Source organism: Protopterus annectens, chromosome 8.part0, assembly GCF_019279795.1.
Source record: "Protopterus annectens isolate FY-2018-M chromosome 8.part0, PAN1.0, whole genome shotgun sequence".
Classification (NCBI taxonomy): domain Eukaryota; kingdom Metazoa; phylum Chordata; order Ceratodontiformes; family Protopteridae; genus Protopterus; species Protopterus annectens.
The window spans coordinates 341,426,723-341,454,366 of record NC_056741.1 but is presented as its reverse complement, the minus strand read 5'-3'; the positions used below and the strand labels follow the sequence as shown (position 1 = coordinate 341,454,366).

At 37.3% G+C, this 27,644-nt stretch overlaps 1 protein-coding gene across 1 annotated transcript in view; it reads right to left on the bottom strand.

The window, feature by feature from the left end:
- LOC122808231 (extracellular calcium-sensing receptor-like) overlaps positions 1-27,644 on the bottom strand; it is a 237,590-nt gene that overhangs the window by 190,886 nt on the left and 19,060 nt on the right. Inside the window, exon 2 of the mRNA XM_044079194.1 lies at positions 19,467-19,608. Coding sequence (XP_043935129.1) covers positions 19,467-19,608 — 142 coding nt within the window. The remainder of the gene's footprint in view (positions 1-19,466; positions 19,609-27,644) is intronic.

Here is a 27,644-nt window from a genome sequence, read left to right as displayed (position 1 = left end):
TTAACAAATAAACATTCTTTCTTTTTTATTATCTAAACACACACACATACACACACACACACACACACACACACACACACACACACACACACACACACACACACACACACACACACACACACACACACACACACACACACACACACACACACACACACACACACACACACACACACACACACACACACACACACACACACACACACATATATATATAAACCTTGGACTTCATCTGTATAGTGAGATAGTTTCTTTAGAAAATAATTATATTTAGATTTGGTTTTGGGGGTTGTAGAATTTTTCTGTAATGGTATCAATATTTTCTAGTTATGGATTAAAATAAAACTGGGTTTGTGTCTTCTGAAATTGTTTATTTATTTAGGTAGTTAGTTAGTTAGTTAGTTAGTTAGTTAGTTAGTTAGTTAGTTATTGCATGCTGTGTACTAAGTAATGTTTTAAATATACTCACTTAACATATTTGGACAGAACTATTTATCCATTAAGAAGAAAAGTCTCCTAGACAACCTTAACTTATTTCTCCTGAAACTACTTATTTACAAGAGATATCACAAAACTCACACATTTTAAAAGATAAAAATGCTAAGGAAGGGGCATGTTACTCTAATAATAAGTCAGTGGAGATAGTCATATCACTAAACCTGATCTGGAGCACATCTAAATCTGGAGTGTTTCTCCCCGGGCCTCTGCTGAAAATTTGCTTTGTTCCAAGTCGGACTTTCCCAGTTAACAAATGTTAAATAAAAGAAATAAAATACATCCACTGCAATATCAGATTGATAGAATAATACAAGAAAAGATTCTATTACATAGCACTACATGCATGATAGAATCAGTATGCACCCTGTTCTACAATTATATTTATTAGATATTCATATTGGCTTTCAACAGAATTTATTCAAGCAATGTTATTATCCCAGGAGTGTAACTCTGAATATCTTCATTCATTACAAACCTACTGAAGTAGAGACAGTTTGGTTATATCTCAATGCTTAAATATATGTTATCATTCCTTTCTACCTGTATGATTTATGAAACAATTAATATCCACAATTAGTAGGATATATACTCTTTCGAAAACCAAGAGACTTTTGAGAGTTGTTTCTTTATTTCCACTAGTTTTTGTTTATGTATACAGAAATGACCCTGCTCCTAACAATATCGTCAGAATATTCTGTTTAGTTTGTTCCATTTTCCTCACAAATTATGATCAATATACCTGCTAAAAGTAATAAATAAATATTTTAAGAATTTAGAAAACTAATCAAGAAAAACATGCCATTACATTTCAGAAATAAAATACAAATAAACTATGTAATTTACAAGCAGTAGGCATATATTTCTGGACTTGAACATAAGCAGTAAATTGCAAGTACACAAATATTTTGCCACATATTAAGTGGATGACTATCAAAAACATTAGTTTGCTATATAGACAAAATATATATTTTCATGCTGACAGAAGCATCTTATTTTTCATGAATATTTTACCAGAAAAGCTGTATATTAAAGTTTCATGGAAGCACTGAACATTGTCAATAAAATCATTAGGAATCTTTAGCAAACTGACAATCATATTTTACAGTTCTATGCTCTGTTTTACACATAACATAATACTTTTTTTCCTAATAGAAAAAAGGTTAATTAATATGCATTTTCCCCAACAAATACAACATTTTCATATGCCTTTTTAAGAGAAGTATTAAATAATCAACAAATTCTCATGTAATAAATCCCACCAACAAGGTAATTTAACCAACATGTTTTGTAAAGATTTCTATCCTAATCAGTGCAACATTTTAAGTATCTGATGATAGTATATAGAAGAATAATTTAACCAAAGTAATATTGCTATCCACACCTAAACATTATCAATTTTCAGTACAAAATTATAGACTGATGGCAATTGTCAAAAAAAAACTAATAAAATTGTACCTTCTTCATAAGGGCTCTTTTTAAATAGTGTGTTTGGTTTACTTGATTGTAACTACTTTGTACAGCAGTACTATGTTAAGGCTCTCGGTATTGGAACGTAAAATTAATGGCAGGAAAGATGTGAATGGGAGGGTAGTTGGTCCAGGTTAAGAAAGAAGTTTTCACAATATAATCATGTAGTAGTTCCTAATAGCAACTACTGGGATAAGAGTGAGCAGGACTTTTAAAAATTGCATTTACATAATGGATGGATATCTCAAGAGTCACTAGACTTCAGATTATGACAAGGACAGGGCGGTACAAATCATCATCCAGCCATTGTTTCTGGCTGTTCTCTCAAGAAAACCTTGACCATTGAAGCCAGCTCTGTGGTATAAAAGACAAATTACTCCACATATAACCCCAGTTCAATTTGCAGCTTGACTGCTAGGTGAAACTGACTAGGGTAGATGTGAGAGAAAGAGTGAGAGGTGTAGCTGACAGAAACAGAGAGAGAGTGAGACAGATTCCACTGGCAGTTTACTCATCCTGGTCGGTGGGAGGTGGCTCTGGATTGCCACACAGGTGACAAAATATTTAAACCTACAAGAAAATAATGTTTAAATACACTGTGCTAAAAGTAAAAGGAAGAAAATAATGTAATTATGTGTGTAATAAATCAAAATATCACGCACTCTCGTTTTCTTCCAGCATCTTTCTTAAGAAAACCTTTATCTGTTTTCCTTAAATTAAATAAAAAGGTTTGTTCCAAGGTCTTCACACAGTTCTGCTCTAACCTAGGTTCATAGGAAGCAAGTGGACATGTTATCCAGCAGACCAGTCCGAATTTCCAATTGACCCAGAGCAGTGCCTTGCTCAGAAGTCACATGATAAATGAATAAACATTAAGGGAGTCAAACACTGGACTGCAGAAGGTAGCTCAGTAATAGCCTTAATCCACTGTACTTGCTTCCATTTTACATAAGTCCAAGAAAGATATTTAAATTAAAATATACCTGTAATAAAACATAACAATGAAGATGACAGTTTAAGTATACAGGCTATATGCCAAGATATCAAAAATACCCATACAGGTCTTTCCTGGAAGTTCTGTCAAGAAAATGTTGGCCTATTTACTTTAACATAAATAAAAACACTAGTCTGTAGCTCCTTCCAGGTTTCAGAAGCAGCTAATCACAGCTTTTAATGGAAGCATACAAATTATGACAGAATTAGTAATACTCATGCAACAGTCGTATATCTACCTCAAAGAATGCATCTAAAGCTATATCCATATATCTATATCTATATCTATATATCTATATCTATGTGTGTGTGTGTGTGTGTGTGTGTGTGTGTGTGTGTGTGTGTGTGTGTGTGTGTGTGTGTGTGTGTGTGTGTGTGTCGGTATTTATATATATATGTATAGGTCTACTATGAAAAGGGTGATCAGACTTCATTCAAGTTTTGTTAAGTCCTAATGCCCAATTCGACATTTGTAAACAATGAAAAAAAAATGTTGAAATTCACAACAGCAAATGCTAGTGTGCATTCGCTGTTGTGAATTTCAACATTCTGAATGCAGATCGTACAATACTGGGGATCGGGAAATGTACCCTTTCCCTCACTATAGTCCGATCTTGGAGTTTGTATATATAAGTAGCAGTGGGGGGGTGCAGAGGGGCTTGAAACTTGTAAAAACATTCCTTGCTGTTGAACGGAAGTGTGGTATTTTCAACAAAGTCAACATTTCTGAGATGTTGACTTTTCCAAAATACCTCCTTCATTCTTTTTTTTTATTCAATGGTTTGATTTCTGATATTCCAGTTTGGAAATCTGACAACTCACCCAATGTCAGTACAAGATTTTAATAGTAAACCATGTGTGTGTGTGTGTGTGTGTGTGTGTGTGTGTGTGTGTGTGTGTGTGTGTGTGTGTGTGTGTGTGTGTGTGTGTATCTATATATATATATATATATATATATATATATATATATATATATATGGCTTCACTTCATAACACTGAAATATCACAATACTGAAACTCAGAACACTGAAACCAAAATCCTGAAAACTCACAATACTGAAACTCAAAATACTGAAAACACACAGCATATATATATACTGAGTTTAAACAAGATAAATCATATTACTTTCCACCAAGTATAAGCAGGGGGGCAAGCCCCCCTGCACCCCCCACACCCCATGCTACTGAAATATATCAACTTCAAGATTGCACTTCACTACACTAAGTGGGGGTGCAGGGGGGCTTGCCCCCCCTGCTTATATTTGAAGGAATGTAATTAGTTTTTTGTTGTTTACAGTCACTATAAGTATCTTATCTGTTTTCAGTATTTTGACATTCAGTATTTTGAGTTTTCAGGATTTTGGTTTTCAGTATTTTGGGCTTTCATATTATGAAGTTTCCTCATTTTCAGTGTTTTGATATTTCAGTGTTATGAAGTGAATCCATACATATATATATATATATATATATATATATATATATATATATATATATATATATATATATATATATATATATATATATAGTCAAAAATGATTTCAGGCAGCTCACTTCACCGAAAATGCATTTCACTGAAAACCCATTTGATCAAAAATGGAATATAGCCCCTGCCCCACTGCAGTGTGACCCTGGAGTGAGAATATAAAGTAAGGGGGTGTGTGGGGGGCACAGCTCCTCACATTGGGGGATGTGGGGGGTGTAGCACCCACATAATTGCAGTGTATGTACTATTATAAACGTGTATCCATTAAAAATACATTGAAATATATAACATCAGTAAAAACTAGTTGCAATATGTGGGGGGCTGTGCCCCCCACACTCCCCCTAACTTTATATTTTCAGTTCAGGGTTGCACTGCAGTGGGGCAGGAGCTATATTCCATTTCAACCAAATAGAATTCGACAAAATGAGCTTTCAATCAAATGAGCTTTCAGTGAAGTGGGCTGCCTGAAATCATTTTCGACCAAATGCAATTTGACTAAAAGCAGTAGACCTATATATATATATATATATATATATATATATATATATATATATATATATATACACACTTATGCCATTACCCACAGGAAAGCAGACAATGCACCGGCCAAGCATGTAACATGTTTCCCTGACCACATGTTTAAATTCCTGATTATTGATAGATTAGATAACAACCCTAGAGGTGGTCCCTATTCCCTGAAACTCTTGGAACTAGAATTGAAGTGGCAAATAAAATTAAATGCCAGTAATTTCCCAGGCCTGAATGAAGCATTATCAATAGGAGTCCTGTTAAAATTGAGAAGCTTGGCGAGATAAATAACAAATTGAAAATAGTAAATTTGTTTTTTTATACAAATAACAACAATGGTAATATAATAAATAGAACTTTATAAATAAGAAGTCATTTAATGTTTAATGTGCTTTTCAAAATTGATATAAGCTGCCTCAACTTTTTGTATGAGACAACTTTATTATATAAGCATTTTATTATTATTATTTTTCAATATATATATTTTTTATATATTTGTAATTTTTTTCTCTCTTTTTTATTATTTTTCATTATTTGTAATTTATTTCTAGTTATATATCATTATTTATAACAACAGATTAGAGTTTACAATTGATCTGTTTAGTCAATTATAAAGTTGATTTTGTAATAGCTTCAGAGTTTACCTGTAGTACTTGTATTTATTTTAACCAACTCTCACAGTGCATCATTCTCTAGTGACAAAAACTTGTGTTTTTAAAAAGTTTAATGTTTTAATTGCTTAATTAAGCATTATTGATTAATTATGGCGCCTTTTTGTATATAAAAATATGTTGAAGTTACTTCCTTTTTGTATTCTGAAGAAGGCTATCTATTGTGTGCCGAAAAGCGCTTCAATTAAAGTTCGTTTTCCAGGTTGGACGTGGAATTTTTCTTTGATATAAATATATATATCATCATCTTCTTTCGGCTTTTCCTGTTAGAGGTTGCTACAGCGGATCATCTGTTTCCATTTCTTCCTGTCCTATGCATCTTGCTCTGTCACACCAACCATCTGCATGTCCTCACTCATCACATCCATAAACCTTATCTTAGACCTTCCTCTTTTCCTGTTACCTGGCAGCTTCATCCTTAGCATCTTTTTCCCAATATACTCAGCATCCCTCCTCAGCACATGTCCAAACCAACGTAATCTTGCCTCTCTGGCTTTGTCTCCAAACCTTCCAACCTGGGCTGACCCTCTAATATACTTATTCCTGATCCTGTCCACCTTCGTCACACCCAGTGCAAATCTTAATATCTTTAACTCTACCACATCCAGCTCTAACTCCTGCCTTTTTGTCAGTGCCACTGTCTCCAACCCATATAACATAGCTGGTCTCACTACCCTCTTGTAGACCTTCCCTTTCACTCTTACTGGTACTTGTCTGTCACAAATCACTCCTGACACTCTTCTCCATCTATTCCATCCTGCCTGTACTCTCTTCTTCACCTCTCTTCCACACTCACCATTACTTTGAACAATTGATCCCAAGTATTTGAACTCATCCACCTTCGCCACCTCTACTCCTTGCATCCTTACCATTCCTCTATCCTCACTCTCATTCACACAGATATATTCTGTCTTAGTCCTGCTGACCTTCATTCATCTTTTCTCTAAAGCATATCTCCATCTCTCCAGGGTCTCCTCCACCTGTTCCCTACTCTCACTACAGATCACAATGTCATCTGCAAGCATCATAGTCCATGGGGACTCCTGTCTGATCTCATCTGTCAACCTGTCCATCACCATTGTAAATAAGAAAGGGCTCAGAGCTGATACTTGATGTAATACTCACAGAGCACCATTTCTCTGATTACCAGATTCGAGAGACTGATTAAAACCTACAAAAACTTGGAGCATGACAACTTCTATCTGGAAAGGTGTTTAGAGCTGGATATAGTCCCACAAGGTCTCAGGTGTAACAAATTTCCTAAAAGGACTACTCCAAACTCTCAGCTTCACAAAGAACTGGTCAAAATATATAATGACTCTGGGCTAGCAGCTATCAAAGCAGTCATCCAAAGTAATGCTGAGAGTATGGCCACCTACAAGTCTCAAATAGATTATCTGCAAACATGCATCCTGCAGGATCCCACATTTATTGACTTTGCAGAAATGTGGGACAATGTACCGCACAAAATTACTAGGCATGTGGCGACACTGATTGAATGCAAGAAAGGCAAATTGCTTAGGGACATTAAACAATATGAGGAAGGAAAAGCATACCCGATCAGGCCCACATGCTCCTTACACACACGGAGAAGGCCAGACAGATATCCCACAACCAATCCATTGTCCACAACCGAACTAAGGCCTACGACAGAATTACAAGAACCCACAAATGGACCCAACACACCAGAGGTGGATAGACTCCTCATCACATCCAGCCCACTAGCAGGGAGTAGTTCCTAGATGATGGTACATACTCCTCCTAGGGGACAGCCAAGACCAGAAATGCCTCTCCAGAATCAGCCAACACAGAGAGATCCAGACACCAGTGAATGTGACCACTACGACAACAACGAGGACAGCAACAATACAAACCGCAGGACACCGGACAGTGCGATCAATCAAGGAAGGGTTTATCAGTCCCCACCAATGAATGAGCAGTCTTCCAACAACAACACAAGTGGCAACAACAATGTTTTTTTATCTTCAGCAGGACTCACAACCAGAACCAGGACTTATACCAGGTTCAGACCTGGTGGTAATGAATGAAACTGAAACCACAACACCAACAATATTGAGGGAAGGAGAGGGAACAACAATCACAGGGGAAGAAGGAGCGGGAACGGGATACAGTACTAGTATTACTGGGATGGACCACCCTGATCACCCTCCCCATTCACTGATACCAGCACCTGATAGCACTGACTTCAGGTCTCCAGCAGGGGTAGGTGACATCTTTAACCTCACCACACGAGTTTTCTCGGAAAGCCATCATAAGGTACTGAAGAAAGGCTTTTCTTTCATCCCGGCGCAGAGAGCCAACACGGCGGATGTTATCCTGGACCTCAAGTGCTACCTGAGAAAGTTACAACTAAAATTAGATATACAACAATATGAATAGGAAGAAGATGAGGAAAGCTCAGAAGATAACAACAGACCCCTTACCATGAAGAGCCTGTACACTCCTGCACTCTCCAACACACTGAGCCTCTTTCCAAGTACCTGCGAAAGGGATATCAGGAAACTCCTTTCTGATAAGCCCTCGGCAAAGTGGCACAACCTGAACAGGGAAGAAAGACAGGCTTGGAAGGAACTGAGTCAGGACAAATCCCTACAGATCATGAAGGCTGACAAGGGATCCGGGATAGTAGTGATGGAGCAGGAGAGCTATATCCAAACACTTGAAGCATCCCTCATGAATAACCAGTTCTACAAAAAGGTCAGCATCAACCAGGTACAACAAAACTTTAAACAAATTGACAGCCTACTGTTGGAACTGTACCTCAGGGATGAGATCTCTCAAGACAAAAAGGACTTCATGCAGGTCATGACACCCAGCCTTTGAAAATTTTTTGGAATCCCCAAGGTTCACAAAAACCCTGAAAATTCACCTTTCCGCCATGTGGTATCGAACCGAAGGACAAAAACAGAAAAGATTTCACAATACGTGGACCACATCCTTAACCCCATTGTACAGAACAGCAAATACTACACCAAGGACTCCTGGGCTTTTCTAAATGACATCTTTAAACTAAGGCTGGATGGAGGGGAATATTTACTGGTCACCCTAGATGTAGAAGCACTCTACACAAACATCCCCACGCCAAAGGACTGACCCTCACCAGACAGTACCTGAACAGGCACTCCAACCTAAGTGGGACTAAGATTAATACTGTATGCAGGTTAACAGAAGCAGTATTAAGAAATAACTTCTTTCAATTCAACGGGAAGATTTACCACCAACAGAAAGGGGTAGCCATGGGGTCCAAAATGGCCCCAGCATATGCAAACTTAGTCCTCAGTGCCTGGGAAATGGATAGGGTTGAATCACTGCCCGGGTTCAACAACACCATAATGTACAGGCGTTATATTGATGACGTCTTTTGTCTGGAAGGGGGACAGACTTTCTCTGAGCAATTTTCTGGAAACCCTTTTCCAGAGTCTGGACTTCCTGACCCTCACAGTAGGACATATCGGAACCACCACTCAATTCCTGGATATCCACCTCACTATAGACCCGGAAAGTGGACAGTTTGACTCCAACATCTACCGCAAGCCCACTTTCCGGAATAACTATCTAGAGTTCAGCAGCCAGCATCCCCATTTCATGAAAAAGAATATTGTAAAAGGACAATTCATCCGATTATCCAGACTCATTTTTAAGGACGAGGTTTTCATCAAGGAAGGTTTTTACCTCAGAAACTTGTTCCTAGAAAGAAAATACCCAGAGTATCTAGTGGACAACCTGTTCCAAGAGATCATACAGCACAGACACTCCAGGTACCCACCAATCCTGGAAAAGGGATTCACAGCAAGGGCACAGAATGGACCGAACAAAAAGGACTGGGTGTCAAGTTTCCCCCTTCCAATTTCCACCGATATGTTTGGAATCAGAGGGGTCCTCACCAACAATTGGGACATCTTGGGAGGAGAAAAAGGTCTGACAAAGTTACTTGGGACATCCCCAAACTTCTGTTTCAAACGAACCTCTTCTTTTGGTGGTGCGTTCGAGAGGAATAAAGCCCATCCCCACAAAGTGAAGTATCGACAGAACCTGGAATGTCTGACTGCAGCAAGTGTGTTGCCTGTGTACACATACAAAAAAACAACGTCACCTTCCCGCACTGCAACAGAACTGTCAGTCTACATGACCACTATGACTGCAACACAAAAAATGTAGTCTACTGTGCTTTCTGCGAACACTGTGGGAATTTCTATATCGGCAAAATGAACAGGAAGCTGAGTAGCCATATTAAAGAACACACTGCAGCAATACACAAACAGGACAGTTTGAATGCCTTGGCTAAACACAGTGCTATTTGCCCAAACTTCACAGGATTCAAATTCTCAAAATAACAGAATTTGTAGGGGACATGGACACATTCCTGCAAGTCTGGGAATTAAAATGGCAGATAGAACTGAGAGCTGATGTCTATCCAGGTCTCAACGAGACACTGAACATTAAATGTGCACTTAAATGGTATAGAGATTGAAATGTGATAGGGTTTGAAGAACTGTGCAAGAGGGTTTGAAGAATTGTGCAAGTAGATTTAATGTGTTTATGGATTTACAACTGTGCAAGTGAATATAATTTGTTTCCTCTCTCTCTGACTTTTGACTTCCCCATACCCCCTACACACATGCTCCCAATCACCAGGCTAGCCCCCACTGACCGCACCAACTATACCCCCCAGTCTCACTATTTCACGCAGCCATTCAAGGGGTGATACCATCCAAACCAGCCCACAGCTGGTACCATCCGCACTGACAGTCTTCTGGGACACACTGTCATTCATATGCTCCTTGTCATGGGCGGCTCACTACCAGCCCCCCCTCAAGTCCACACCGCATTCCTCCCACTCCCCCATCAGGTGGCATACCCACACATTACTCTACACACACACCGATACCAAAGCATAGTAGGACTCTCTACCTGATTCCTCCATCTTCCTCCATTCCCTTCTTTACTTACCTTTGGAGGCAAAGACTCATAAGTAATGTGTTTATATTAGAATCATCACAGCATGACTGTCATCCTTCCCGGTTCCCACAAACATTTTTTTTTTTGCACACAATCCCTTTTTGCACAGTCCCTTTTTGCACACAATCCCCTTTTTTGCACACGATCCCTTGTTGCACACAATCCCTTTTAGTATGCACACGGCACCACAAGGCTATTACTGTCTGTCTAATTTACCTTATGTAACTGCGATTGTAATGTTAATGAAAATGCACACAGCACCCTGCTTGTTCACACTTTACTATTGGAAAGGAACTGTTGTTAATTTAAATGGCCTGCTAGAACTAATGTATATAAAGGAAGTGAAAATGGTTGCTCATACTTATGAAACATGTCTTTGTGAAGAAGTCTTGATAATAAATAAGACAAAAGCGCTAAAGTTCTACAAGAGTTGTTGGTGTGATTTACTATTTTTTTGAATGCTTTTATTGTTATGAAGTTCAGTTCTTAGTTAAAATTTCTTCTCTTCGTTCAATTTCTTTGAGTGCGGTTAATTTTAGGTGTGTATATATATATATATATATATATATATATATATATATATATATATATATATATATGTATAGTTGAAAATGATTTCAGGCAGTTCACTTCAGCAAAAATGCATTTCACTCGCCATTACTCTGAACTGTTGATCCCAAGTACTTATACTCATCCACCTTCGCCACCTCTACTCCCTGCATCCTCACCATTCCTCTATCCTCCCTCTCATTCACACACATATATTCTGTCTTAGTCCTGCTGACCTTCATTCATCTTCTCAGTAAAGCATATCTCCATCTCTCCAGGGTCTCCTCCACCTGTTCCCTACTCTCACTACAGATCACAATGTCATCTGCAAGCATCATAGTCCACGGGGACTCCTGTCTGATGTCATCTGTCAATCTGTCCATCGCCATTGTAAATAAGAAAGGGCTCAGAGCTGATACTTGATGTAATACCACCTCCACCTTAAACACATCCTTCACTCCCATAGCAGACCCCACCGCTGTCACACTACCCTCATACATATCCTGTACCACTCTTACATACTTCTCTGACACTCCCGACTTCCTCATACAATACCACAACTCCTCTCTAGGCACCCTGTCATATGCTTTCTCTAAGTCTACAAAAACACAATGCAACTCCTTCTGACCTTCTCTGTACTTCTCCATCAACACTCTCAGAGCAAACATTGCATCTGTACTGCTCTTTCCCAGCATGAAACCATACTGCTGATCACTAATCATCACATCCCTTCTTAACCTAGCTTCCACTACTCTTTCTCATAATGTCATGCTGTGACTGATCAGTTTAATCCCTCTGTAGTTACTACAGCTCTGCACATCACCCTTATTCTTAAAAATCAGTAACAAAACACTTTTCTCCGTTCCTCAGGCATCTTCTCACTTTCCAAGATTTCATTAAACAATCTGGTTAAAAACTCCACTGCCTTTCACCTAAACACCTCCATGCTTCCACAGGTATGTCATCTGGGCCAACAGCCTTTCCATTCTTCATCCTCTTCATAGCTAACCTTACTTCCTCCTTGCTAATCCATTGCACTTCATGATTCACTATCCCCACATCATCCAACCTTCTCTACCTCTCATTCTCTTCATTCATCAACCCCTCAAAGTACTCTTTCCATCTGCTCAACACACTCTCCTCACTTTTGAGTATGTTTCCCTCATTATCCTTTGTCACCTTTACCTGCTGCACATCTTTCCTAGCTTGGTCCCTCTGTCTAGCCAATTGGTACAGGTCCTTTTCTCCCTCCTTAGTGTCCAACCTTTCATACAACTCTTCATATGCCGTATCCTTAGCCTTCCCCACCTCTCTCTCTTTGCCATGCACCTCATCTCCATATACTCCTGTCTACTTTCTTCATCTCTCTGACAATCCCACTTCTTCTTTGCCAACCTCTTTCTCTGTATACTCTCCTATACTTCCTCATTCCACCACCATGTCTCCTTGTCATCCTTCCTCTGTCCAGATGTCATATCAAGCACCTTTCTAGCTGTCTCCCTTACTAGCTCTGCTTTAGTTACCCAGCTATTTGGCAACTCTTCACTGCCGCCCAGTGCCTGTCTTAACTCATCCCTGATCTCCACCTTACAATTACCCTTTTTCAATTTTCACCATTTGATCATTGGTGCTGCCCTCACACTCCTCCTCCTCTTCTTGATCACGGGTCTACTTTCATTTGTCGAAAGCTCATTATTTCGACAAACAAAAGTCTGACCCTATTTATGCAAAAGTGCACTTAAACAAAAGTGCCCTTTCATGAATACTGGTTCACTGAACTGGTATTATAAAAAAAAAAAAATACACTGCAAAGGCAGTTTTGCAGGGGGAGCAATCTATCCTGCACCCTGCATGCAGGGGGCTGCACCCCACACTACTTTTACTTTATATATAATAACTCCAAGATTGCACTACAGTGTGGAAAGAGGTATATTCCATTACCCCACTGTAGCATGCTTCACTGCTTCATTTGTTTTTATATTACTGGTTCAGTGAACCAGTATTTGCGAAAGTGCACATTCATTTAAGTGCACTTTTGTATAAATGGGGTCAGACTTTTGTTTGTCAGAATAATGAGCTTTCAACAAAATGGAAGTAGACCCATATATATATATATATATATATATATATATATATATATATATATATATATATATATATATATATATATATATATATATATATATATATATATATCTATATATATATATATATATATAGGTCCCCTACACATGGTCGAAATGCCACAAAGTCGAAACCCATATGGCCGAGACCATATGTTCAACTTTTGGAATCCCGACCATGTGTAACAGACATCTCCGTGCAGTGCGGAATGGAAATATTTCCATTTCCACACTGTAGTGCGATCTCGGAGTTGGTATATTAAAGTTACGGGGGGTGGGGGGCATAGCCCCCATGAGTGGTTCAGGGTGACATAGCCCCCTGCATACACTTAGAAAGTGAGTTACTGTTGTGTATTTTTTTTTTACATGTTTGAAATTTCAGAAGTCGAACATATGGTCTCGGTCATATTCTATGTCTTTCTAGAGTTCAGAAGCTCATTAGTCTCACAGGAGATATTTAGATCTTCAGAAAAATATTTAAACTACAATATCACAGCAACAAGTCAAAGAAGAAGAAGAAAAGTATAATTATGTAAACTACAATCCTGAATCTCAGGAATAACAGAGTTCTTTTATGGAATCTATCTGAAGAAAATGTTGAACTATTTCCTTACCTTAAATAAAATGGCAAGATTCCAGCCTTCCAAAGCAATTAATCTTTTTGACCTCACATAAAAAAGCAAGGACAGTTTATTTTCTGCCTTACTCTACAAGTTAAAACTCAAAGAAAAAATAAATCAGATACCACTGTAGTAAAACAAGAGTAACAAAGAAGAAATTTATATAAGTATTCAAACTACAAACTTAAATATCATAACTGCTGACATAGCAGTCTTTTCTGACAGATCTTTCAATGAGCCCTGGCTGCAAAAGTTAAATAAAATAAAATAAAATAAACAATATGTCACATTTCAAACTGACCTCCTGCAAATCCATCTGTATTTATATATTTATTTGTTTGTCTGTTTGTTTAATTTATCCATTTATTTTTATTTTTTATTTATTTAAGCAACCACATATTTTTATTTGGGTACTTTTCCGTTATCGGGGCAACAGTTCTAACGCGCTAGCAAAAGCGCACGCCGTAATCAGCTGTAAGTAGGATAGGTAGGACGGGGAAGAGAAGAGGTGGGGAAATAGTAGAACTTCGCATTTTTTAAGTTTCCACACACTTACTGATCTTAGCTCTTCCCAAAGAATGTATAGTTTTTTGGGGTTTTTTTGTCTACGTCCCTCTTTTAGACACTTTTGTCATGTCTTGAAGTAGTTAAACTGCGAGTTCCCTATCTGTTGTTATCATTAACAGAATTAATCTGTAAAATAATATGGAGTTTCTTAAAATTAATTTTTGGTTGTGTGCAAGACTAAGTTCATGTATTGTTGTTTTTTATTAAGTTACTACACGGTTGCATTGTTAAATGTAAATTTTAATGGAGAAAATGCTGAGCACTGTTCTTTTGTTAATACATCGGAAGACTTCAGCAGAAAACCTTTTAAGATATTTCCTGGCACTTGTACGATAGCCATTTTAATTACATCAGTTTTTGTGAGGTGTAAATATGAACTGCCTTAAAATGCATTTGCAAATACAAGAGTGAACCAGGAATAAAAGGTCTGTTGTGATAGCAACTAAAACGGTATACTGGGTAATGTGGAGTGCTTACATCCCATAAAAGTATGACAGTACTGCTTGTTTTCATGTTCAGACAGTGAGCATGCAGTGACGTTGCTAGAGAATACTTCATACAAGTTTCATCACTGTTATGATTTTGGCCCTGGAAAGGCAACACCTGTACTGTTTTACCGTTTATAGATGGCAAGATTTAGATCTGTCTAAACCGGTTCAGGGCTAACAGCTGATCATTGCGTGCACTTTTGCTAGCATGTTAGAACTGTTGTCCCGATAATGGAAATGTACCTTTATTTGAAGTCATGTATGGTAATTTTTGAAATACTTTAAATTTCTGTGTATTCTCCTAAATAGATATTTTATGGATATAAGGATCACATATCTATGAAAATCCATGAGCTAAAAAATATTTCCTGGTGGAGAGACTTAACTATTACAGAGCTAGCCATCTTAATAGCTCAACAGGAAGATACTTACCTTTGGTCTTGAAAGATTAGAAGGTTGTAGGTCCTTTTCCCATACAGGGTAGTTGGATTAATTTTCCAATACTGACACTGCAGTGCAGCATAAACAGGTACTACACTCTTAAGTGTGCCATTCTTCAGATGGAAAGTTAAACCAAGGCCTTGTTTGCCAGATTTGGTGGTAGCTTAGGTGCATATAAAAGACCCCACAGCACTTATCAAAAAGAGAAGGAGAACTTCCCCAGGTTCCTGGTCGGAAAAAAATTCCTCTAGTCAGTTTGAATACCACTTCAAGTCTCTCCTGAAAAGATGTCATTGGCCTAGTGAGATTAACGCAGTCAGCAAAAAGTAAACTGAAAAATATTTGCGCCAGTGGCATTCTTCTACTGTATTTCCTTCAGTGGCTTTATTAAGAAAAAAAAAATATTTTGTGAGGCACTGAATTTTTAGAGGTCAGCCATACTCCTGTTCATGACATGATTATTCTAGTTACAAAACTATCTTTGTGTGACCTGGTTCTATTAAGAAACATCCAGTGTTTAAATGGTGAGGAACCAGTATCCAAAAATATAATGTTGGAAACTGAAAAGGGTGAAAATTAAAACTGCACACCCCTCAATAGTAAATCTGCCAACTCCATGGTTGTACCAACTCAAAGAAGGAAGAACTCTACCAAGACAATAGCATCACTCCTGGCACTCACTTAGAAATCACAGCCACAGTGATTTCTTATGGAAAATAGCACGCATCATTGTGACTCCGAGTCTTATACTTCAGGCAATTGATGTGCAGAGAATTTCTCCTTAGCCAGCTGTAGATATGCTGTGTACCACATCATCAGCTTTTATCTCAGTACCGTTGTAATTTGGAAAAAAAACTTCAGTGCCTAATATTACTTAAAAAGACAATGGAAACTGTTATATAAAACAGTTAAGTCATATTAATGCTTCCTTCCTATAGTATTCATAATGGTTTATGTGACTGGAATAAAATCTGAATGTTTTTGCATGCATCTGTGGTCATAATAATTTGTGCTCCTGGCAACGTCTGGTAAATTCATATATCTGGAAATAGAAAAATCCACCCCACCACACCCTTTAAAAAAAGTATAAAACCTCAAGTCTTTCAACTCCATGCAAACTTAATTTATATGGAATATTAGACTATTATGAATTATAGCCGATATTATCTAGTACTACTGCCTCCCCTAGTAATTTCTTCTAGTTCTGCCCCATCTTTAATCACCAAACACACACACACACACACACACACACACACACACACACACACACACACACACACACACACACACACACACACACACACACACACACACACACACACACACACACACACACACACACACACACACACACACACACACACACACACACACACACTATTTGTAAGCTGTACTCCTTTAGTCATATTTTATACTTCAATGACATTGCAGATCTTTGGAAGTTTTTTTTTTTACATTTTCATTTTTTTAGGTTTATTTTCTTTCTTCCTTTTCAAAATTTTAAATAGATAGTAGTATTGTTCCCTATTCAATGTAAGTTTAAATGACAATACTATTTCTTATATTATGTATAAATTCTGGAACTCAAATATACTTAGTGCACACATCGTACATTCTTCTATCTAGACCACAGGGAAGAACACAACAAAAAGGACAGTGAAGCAGTGGTAGAAATATACAAATAAACTGCATAAAGTAGTATAAGCTTTTCACTGCAAACAACATGAAACAATTAGTTGAATATTGTAGACAATATTACAATTATTAAGTGAATTTAAATAATTTTGTTTCACATTTTTTCTGAAAGATAATTTTGCAAGTAAAGCTTTCTATATAAGCATTGGTCCCCATAGATAAAATCCTGGTTCATTTATTTAACGTGTACTTTTAAAAATTGGTGGTGACTCAGTATTTAATCATATGGTTTACAAACTAAGATTTACTAGTTGTTGAAGTCGATAACAGGTGTTCCCTTTCTTAATTGTACAGTACATGTTTAGTATTCAGTGTGCACTACACTGTGGCATTAAATGTAATAAGTTGGGAATTACGAGAAAATACTTTGTCTCAATTAAAACAAAAATATATGTTTGAAATGAAAATATAACGCACATATGAAAATGGTGTTATCTTAAAACAAGTTTAAACAAACATTGTATTTAAAGAAATACCGTAATTAGTGAAAACAAATCCCCTAAAACCTGGCTAGGATTTTAGTAAAACATTGGTTTAACCAAAATATACATCTAAATATCTTTACATTTTTATTGATCTTCCTGATAAATAATTGATCTTTTAGTTTTCCTAGTCATTTTTTTTAAATATTACATATAGACACAGTTAAGAAGATTAATAATAGGAAAGCCTTTACAACTATATCAGTATTTCCTGACATACACTTTCCCAGTCAATCAAAGCAGATGACATTAATGATTAATATTTATTGCTGCCTAATTTCTGTGTGTTAAAATAGTAAATGATACATGCAATACACATTGAAAATTTTAACTTTTAGTATTTTTTTTATAAAAAGTACACTGCAAATAAATGAACTATGCAGAAGTCATTACCCCATTACAATAAAGTCTGCCAGATTACCACAATCACTAATTGATACAGTGCATATCTTTGCTATTTTATGTTATTTATTTGTTTATTTATTTGTTAATACATCAGACAATATAGTGTAGGCAATACTCGTTTTGTTTTTATTCTTCCTTTCTTCAAAAATAAAAAATAACCAAATTATTAGGTCTTTAAAAAACACTAGATTTTTTTCTGTCTGAATAACCTTAAGCTTAAATGTAAACTGTTTTGTTAAACTAAATTGAAGTTTTTGATTTCAGTAAAACATGTGACTGTGAGTGTAACATCTAATATCATAACAGCTGTTCTGCATAATCTATGCCTTCTTTGTTTATTTATATATGTTTTATTTATATACTATTACAGTTTCTTATTTTTAGTTTTCTAATCATAGACTGTCATAGAATACACTGCTGTTGCTGCTTGCTATAGTTACTTCTTATCTTTGTTTTAGAGAAATGCGGTCTCTGATTTATTACATATGTGTTGTTATTCAGCAGGTAAAAACTTTAAGGCAGAATTTTTATCAATGAACTTTTCTTAATATTTTTAAAAGTGTACTTGACAAATCTGGCATGCAATCTACAAATCAGTTTGACTGATTCAACAACAGAACATTTTATATACACGTGAAATAAGCTTCCACATTTAATACCATTTAACAGTGTGGATGAAAAGGAAATGCATTTATCTAATTCTGACCATCTAATGAACTTTGTTTTTTTAAGAAATGCATGAGAATGTTAAGTTTAATTCAGCCATGATTATGATTTACTTTAGATTTGTGATTTATGTGGGGCTGATTCCTAAGGCTGCCTGCTGTTTAGAATGATTGTCTCTGAGACCACTACCCAGTTTAAAGTAAATACTTATCCTCCAGAAATAAAAGTCATGGATTTGTCACTTTGCCCATGGCAAATTCAGACACAAACTCCACTTTTGAAGCACATGACTTGAATTTGTTTTGTTCAAATACTTGAGTTTTGGCAAAAGACACAGACCACTGACTATTCTTTTCATGAAAATAATGTATTATGAAGAGTATTTAATAAGATGGTATTGTTTTCCACACTATAAACATTTTAATTTTCATAATATTTTAGAATTACGTTAATCTAAAATTAATGATGGAGGTACATGTGTAAATGCTACCAGCATGCTGTACTTGATTTGTTTCTCTGTGTTGTTTGTTTTAACTGCAACCTAGAATATTAGGCAGTTAATAGTACAGGTGTATGGTTTTCAAAATACTTACTCCATGCTTACAGATTCATATATAACCAACTGACAGCAGGGAAAATAAAAAATATTTACTTTTTCAGTTTGGCACCTATAGGACAATACTGCACTGACATTCATCAGACATTGCCAACTAGTTCATCTAGTACCTCATTGCATGTAATATATTGGCTTATTACTCTGAATGAAAATCATGCACTGCAACTAATGTCAAAGAAATATATAATTCTTACATTTCACACTGGATGGGTTTCGGAGGCTCAGTAAATGTTGCTTCCAAAAATATATACTTGTAATGAACAGGAAATATCCCACCAATTATGGCATCTCCTTTGTTGGAGTATGCACTGAGTCTCTGCCCCTGCAGTCTGCAGCCTGGAAATGAAACAGAACATCCAAATACAAAGAAGGTTATTGATAAAATTAGACAATGCAGATTAATTCGTCTTCCAGTTTGGCTCATTTGAGTAGCAAGCTGGGCACAACAATGTCTCGTCATATCTGCAACCATTATTAACTCTGTAGCTCACATCTAAAATTTTGCTAAAGAATAAATTTAAAGCCTGTAGGAGAGATTTTATTGAACTGATTTGTACAACACTTCTAAGATTAAGTAAATTGATTTACAGCATAACATTAAAAAACACATGCCTAACCAGCAAAGTGCATATTATTATGAAATTGTTAAAGTTATCACATAAATCAGTCATTGGTAGCTCTGTCCTGTTGTTCTACATAATGTTCTTTATGCAAAGAACTCATAAATGCTTTCATATGGAGCCCATATTTATAATGCAGGCTGTAAATAATTAAAGGAAGCTTTCAAGATAAGGAGGAAACATTAATTTCTGTATGAAGCAGTGGTAATCGCCTCCCAAACTTTAGTCACCTCTGCAAGATATAAATCACTATTCTCACATAATTGATAGTTTGCTGTAATGATGGCCACTGGTCTGATGATTCAACTTGTTCAGAGTGTTATTTTTTTCTGGTGGGCTTTGGTAAACAAGGAAAAATGTAAATGTGCATTCATGCACTACTACAAAAAGTCATTAATGGATTAAGAATTATGCTGCCATGCTCATTATAAGGTGGGCACATTCTGCTTTGCATGGAAAAACACCATATCTATGGGAAGGTGCTATTATAATGATTGTTTATGGTTGTATAACGCAGTGCTAATTAGTATCTGATGAGAATCATAACAATATTTCTTTTTGTTTGTGCCTATGTCAGTGCATCTGAAAGGATACAAGAAATATGTAAGGAGTTCTGTACATTTTCATCATCAGATAATAATTAAAATATCATCATCATCATAACAACAAATTAGTTTAATTGCATCCCTTTTGCAGAAGTGCAAATCCATGTTTTAAAAACTAAACATTGTACAGTACCAACCAACCCATTCTTACACAAAGAAATCAAAGGCATAAGAGAACTGCATAACTTGTTCTGCTCTAAATTACCATGCAGGGCAGTACATGTCAGACTTACTGGATTAACACTGTTATATGCTGTTGTCTTACATATGTTGAAAGTTAAATTGTTTTATTTAGACACCTTCATGTATTTTACATCCATTCTTTGTTTTTCCAGTAAAAATTTTACACAAGCATATAAGAAATTTGAAGGAATAGTGCATCTTCTGATACTTTTTAATGTGTTCATATTTGCAGAATAATATATAACATACATGTACATAACTTCTGAGGTTATCTAAAAGTTTATGTGACTACTGTAGCTAGTTCAAAATGCTACATCCTGGAGGTGATAAATATTCAATGGTTCAGTTTTTTCCTGCATTTATATTTATATCACGGTGTAACAAATTTAAGATATAACTGCAGGTTAAATATATATGATACTGCTGATCTGCTTAAAATAATTAAATACTTGTGTTGTTTCTTGCATACTTGAGTAAAAATTAGCATTGCTGCATCACAGTGCATGGTTGTCTTGTTCATTTTCTGTTTTTTATGTTTTCTTCCCCTCACTAAAAAAATGTTGCTAGGTGTATAGATTCATAGGTTCATAGGTGTGTACTAGTTTAATGGCCCTGGAGCCTTTACAAGCCTAGCCCATAGAAGTGCCCTGACATCATGCCGCCCAAAGTTAGTTCCCAGTGCCTGTATCAAGTAAAGCCACTGGAGTGATCCCCAGGGTGAACTTTCTATTACTCATCCACTCATCAAGATTTCTTTTGAAGAGGGTCAGTGAGGTGCTTTGCTTGTCATGTATGGGAAGTCTATTCTAGAGCATAGGCAGTCTCTGGGTGAGGATCCTGTCCCTCCAGCATGTTCTGTTGATTGTGTTAATGAGGTTGAGGTCTCTGGGGCATGTGGTGTGGAGGAATTGGGATTTCTTTAGATGTAGCATTTCTAACAGAGCTGGGTCAGACATGGCTTTGTAAGTCAAGCAGAGATCACCTCTAAGTAGGCGATATTAGACAGAGAATAGCTGGAGTCTTTTGAGTCTGTCCATGTAGGACCTGTGTTTAATGCCTATGATCCTCTTTGTGAGGTACTTTTGTGGCCTCTCCAACTGTTGCAGGTGTCTAGTGAGGTACATGCCAAATTTGGCAATATGCTCGAAGATTGGTCTAATGAGGGAAGAGTAGAGAGAGACAATGACCTCTTTCTTCCTAGATGTAAAACCCTTGGTAATGAGATGTGCCACATAGAAGGACTTTCTGACCACAGTGGCAATGTGGTGGTCGAAGGAGAGGTTGCTGTCAACCTGTGTCCCCAGATGTCTTATAATGCCTTCAGTGTTCAGTGGGCTCCCATTGATGTGATAATTAGTGGGAACTGAGTTTTTACCAAAGGGGATGACGACACATTTTTTGGCGTTAAGCTTAAGGCCATGGTTTAGACACCAGTCATTGGTCTGAGTGAGGCCTTTCTGTAGGATGTCTGCATCACTCAGGGAGTTAATAATGTTTCCCAGATTGAAGTCATCTGCGAACTTGGTCAGCCAGAGTCCCTTTGTGTTGGCCTGGACTTCTGAGAAGTAGATGCTGAACAGGAGATGACCTAGGACCGATCCCTGTGGGACTCCACTTGTGACTGGTTGGCAGTCTGACTTGGAGTCCGCTACTTTCACACTGTGTGTTCTATCTGTGAACCAATTTGCAACTCACCTAGGGATATATAGGGGTTGATGCCTAGTTTAGTGAGTTTATCAATAATTCCAGAGTGAGGAATGGTATCAAAGACCTTAGCCAGATAAAGGTAGGCTGTATGCACTGCTTTACCTTCATCCACAGCCCTGGTGACTGACTCAAAGAAGTCAACCAGATTGATCAGGCACGATCTCCCTTTCACAAAGCCAAATTGCATGGGGTCTAGAGTTGGATATTTTCTATATCTTTGTTAATCAGGTCTATGATGATGAGCTCCATAGCTTTAAATATCAGACTCATCAGGCTAATGGGGTGATACTCACTCCCCCTTTATAGCAAGGGATGACTGCAGCAGTGTGCCATTCGGTAGAGACAAAGCCTGAGGTGAGGCTGTGACTGAACAGGGCACACAGATGTGGTGCCAGTTCGCTTTGTAGTTCACATAGAACACAGCCTGGTATATTATTGAGTCCCCTGGAAGCTGTATACTTGGCCTTGGACAATACAGCTTTAACCTGTGCTGCAGTAATGCTGGGTGCCTGGCATTTTTCTGGTATTGTGATGGGTCCTTTGGGAGAGGGAATGGTAAAGTTGGCACTGAATCTGTTGGCCAGTCTGTTGGCAATATCTGTTGGCTGAGTATAGGAGGTACCATTGTGCAGTATCTCAGAGCAAATTTGGGTATTGCTATGGAAGTTCATGACATAGTTATAGAAGGCTTTGTGATTGTTTTTAGTGTCTGCCACAATTCTGCCTTCATAGCTGGTTTTAGAGGATTTGATGAGGGATCTCATCTTTTTGTTGAGGCTAATAAGAGAGTTTTTCCAGTCTTGGGACTTCACCTTTTTCTGCACCAGTTTCTTCCTTCTGTTGTAGAGTTTATTAATGGCAGGGGACCACCAGATTGGCTTCCTTTTTTTGGAGGAGAGCATCTTGGTTATGTTGGGTATGGCTAGTTCCATGCATTTGTGTACATGTTTATACAGTGCATTGGTGTATGATTTGGCAGTCATGCAGCTATTTTCCATTGACATGGGTGCCGTGAAGTTAGCCACCTCTGTTATTAGGAATCCAAAGTCAGCTTTGGAGAAGTTTTTCAAGGTGGTTACCTTTGTGGGGGGGGATTTCCATGGTGATTAGTTTATGGTCAGATCTGACCAGGGAGAGACTGACTATTGGTGTAAAGCAAAGGTCGCCCATGTTAGTAATAACCAGGTCAAGGATGTTGCTTCCTCTAGTGAGAGTCAGAATGAGCTGGTCCAGGGCATTGGAATTGATGAATTCCAGGAAGCGTTGGGCCAATGTATTGGTGCTTGAGTAGTTTTCCCATTTGAGGGAGGGGTAGTTGAAGTCTCCTACTAAGAGAGTGTTGGATTGGACCTTGATAGATTCCAGGGTGCTTAGGAATGTGGAGTGAGACTCTAGGGACATGGTTGGGGACCTATAGCAGACTATGATCTGGATCGCAGTCTTACCCAATGTTAGTTGTACCTGAAGTATCTCAGATGTGTTATGCTGAGCCACTAGTCTAGAGGTGTGCATATCCTTTATGAATATGGAGACACCACCACCTTTGGAGCTTCGGTCCATGTTTCGGGGCCAAAAGGTATGGAGTGAGTTATAACCTGGTAGTGCAGGGGTGCTTTCTGCCACTTTAAACCAGATCTCCATTACAGCACAAATGTCAATGTTCTCCATTTTGTGGAGTGCTTCGAGCGAGTGCATCTTGAGATTTAGACTTCTAGCATTGAGCAGCATAACCCTCAGATTGCATTTATTTATAGCTGCTATGGTGGTAATTTGGTCTTTGGAACACCCCCTAAAAAGGCACTGCAGGGGTGTCAAGAGCCTTTGCCAGTACCCAGAAATCCAGGGGTGACAGATGCAGGCCATCTCTGGCAAAGCATCAAGGTCTGTCAGTCATGTCATCTCGTGCAGACAGATACTGCATCCCCTTAGATGATCCAAACTGGACATTGGTATGTGTCAATTTAATTTCTCCAAGGCTTTTGGGTTTCTACAACCATGTCAGGAATGGATCCCATTCTTAAGTCAAAGTATGATTAAAATTCATGAAATTAGTATTGTTTCAATCTTTGATGTTAGCCAAAAGTGCTCTTTGTAGCACAATGTGCCCAGAATTGACTCCTTCTGCAATTTATCTGGAGTTACATGTATCTGTAGCATATCTAAATAAGACTGTAAAGTCTTTTTTATGAGACTCATTGCTCCTGCTACTATTGGAACTGTGTCTGGGTAGCCCTTTTTTCCTACTATGTCCTTGTTTCTGCCTGCACATCCTGGTATTTTATGACTTTGTGTCTCTTTGTACATAAGACACTGTAATCACCGGTTATAGCAATTTGAATCATCAATGCTACTTTTGTCTTCTTTTCCTGGACTCCCATATCTGGTTTTCTCACATCTATTTTTTAAACTGTTGGTAATGGATTATCCCTTGTGATATTAACTTCATCATTCTCTATAATGCGTTGTGGCTCATGTTTCCAGTGCTTCTCAGCTACTTCAATATTGTAATGTTTGTATACTAAAAAGGTTGCTAGGTAAATAGGCGGTTCATATTGGACTTAGGTATGTGCAGTGTGAATGTGCTTATATTCTGCAATGGACTTATGCTCCATCTAAGGCAAGTTCTGTGTCTTACATCCAGTGATTATTGAGATAGGCTCCAGTTCCCCAAAAAACTGAAAAGGATAAAGTAGACCTGAAAGAATGAATGACTGAATAATATTCCAGTTATAAAACTTCAGTCTTTTACTATTAATTTCCTTTATATCCACTACTCTATTCAAGATATTATTGGAGTTAGTGGAAATGAGGACCCAGTGGATTAAACTTTATTTGGGAATGCTTTACATATTATTTATGCTTTGTGGACTCTTCCTTTTTAACAAATGAATAAAATGAAGTGTACCAAAGAAACACAGATGATTTTGGTAAATAACCTCTGCTTGGCCAAAGTAATGTTCAATGAGCTCTCAGATGTTGCTGCTGTTTTAAGTGTGCACCTTCTTCAGAATAGCTAGACCAATCAGACCCACCCTTTCTATGAAAAATGGCCTCACTGTAGCTCTCTGAGACATTCACCTTGTATCTTTAAGTTAAGGTCACTTGTTTTCATATATCACACTTTTAAAAAAACTATAACAACACTTTCTTCATTAGCAGCTTAAAGCCAAAATCATCTATGATAAACTGCTAAACCAAATTGAAAAAAGTGGCTTCACAAGACTGGAGTGATCTAAAGTGCTTTAGATGACTCCTGTCTTGTGAAGCCACTTTTTCAATTTGGTCTAGCAGTTTATTGTAGATGATTTTGTCTTCAATCTGCTAATGAGGATCTTACAGCTGTGCTTGGTTTGAAACCCTCAGTACCTTTTTGCAAACTTTGCAAACTGTGACAGTGCATCTAGGTCAACTTTTTTTTTTGGTTAATCAAATATATTAACTATCTAAAAGTACTTCTTTTCAGGGGTGATCTGGGTTACATAGGTAGCTAGTGAATACATCAGAATACATTTCTTCCTACACCTTGTGTTGTATTAATCATGTTTCAGAATGCACACTTTTTTTACTGACCACTTGCTGTGTCATATGCATCGATATTGAAAAGAACCAACCATAACAATGACTCCTGCAGTATACCACTGGTGAACAATCTCTCGTCTACATGAACTCCCTTTTTTATTACCAAAAATGTGTCATTCACTCCTCTCAGAATTTTAGCCATGTTGTTAACCAATAATTTTCTCCAACCTGATTTATTTTTTTTACTCTTTCATGTTGTACCATGTCAAATAGCTTAATTAGATCAGAACTATTGTCCCTAGTTATTCAAAAACAGTTATATTTGTCTTTATTGACACTGACTTTCTGCTTTACATATATGCAGTCTTGGTTCCTTTGGCACACCATTTCCCACACATTGGAAAATGATTTACTTCATTATTAATTCTGTGATTTTCAAATAGATTCATGTCAAGCTGACATGTGTATTGTTTCCAGTGTTTGTCCTCTTATTCATATGAATGAAAATCACAGCTACCTCTTTCAGTGTTTTGGGAACCTTACCCTCTCTTACCCTCCTTCACATGGTTTGTGAAATAAGGTTATTTAGGAGAAATGCAGTATATTTGCTTAGTTTGGTCCTGTCCACTTTTAAGCTGTGGCACTCCTTCAAAGCACTTTCTTTTCCTAAAGGTCTAGTATGTTTTGGCCCTTTCAGACCTCTGTCTACTACAAAACAATGCTATATAAATAATTACTTAAACACATTAATAGCTATGTCCTACTCTCAGATCACCAACGTGGATTTCGTAATGCCTTTATGGATTTATAGGTACCTAGTAGGCTATTGATCCATGAGGGTCTTTTGAAGCCATGCCATGAATTCATATGAAGTTTATAGTCCTTGCATTACAAGTAAGAATAACCCAGAGCTCTTGTTCTTTAAGTATGACTAGCCCAAAACACATACATTTACATGTTATCCCTATCAATAAGGATCAAAGGTGCCAAACCAGAGATGAATATATATCTTCCCATCCATTGATTTGGTCCAATTGGCCACACATTATTAAGCTATTGTCACACACACCCAAACCTAGAAGTTAACCTTATAAAAACAGACATAGACAGCTGTGGTGCTCTCATTTGTAATTACTGTAATTAGTATGCTGCACCCATACTCCCCTGCTTCATACTGTTCTCACTGTCCCTTCAAATGTGCATTTTAATACCTGAAATATGACTTTCTTTGTGGTATGTTCAGCTAATGCTCACTTCTATATACTGCTTATGCAGACTGGCAGGTGTTTGAATCCAGCATCTGCTCAAAAATTAAGAACAAATTAATTTCTCATACATTTTCTATTTTGAAATAATGGATGGATATGTTATCCCAGAATCATTACCCTGATTATTCCTATCTATGGTTGACAATTATCCCACCTCTGCTCATACTATCTGACATATGAGTGCATTACCTTTGTACAAATCAAAATTTAATGGGGGAGGCAGAAGTCTCAAAGTCTCAGACACATACATGTCTGTTAGTCTGTATTGATTTCAACACAAAAACATGCCCTATACATCTGGACTGTCATCAAATACATGGACAGTAAAGAAGTATGACCTTGTATTATCCATATAATGAGCACTTTACTGCAGTGATCATGACACCTGTAAATGTTAATACAGAAACCATTAACACAAGACACACATTCTGAAATAAGTCAGAATTAGAAATGTCTGTATATGCATACAT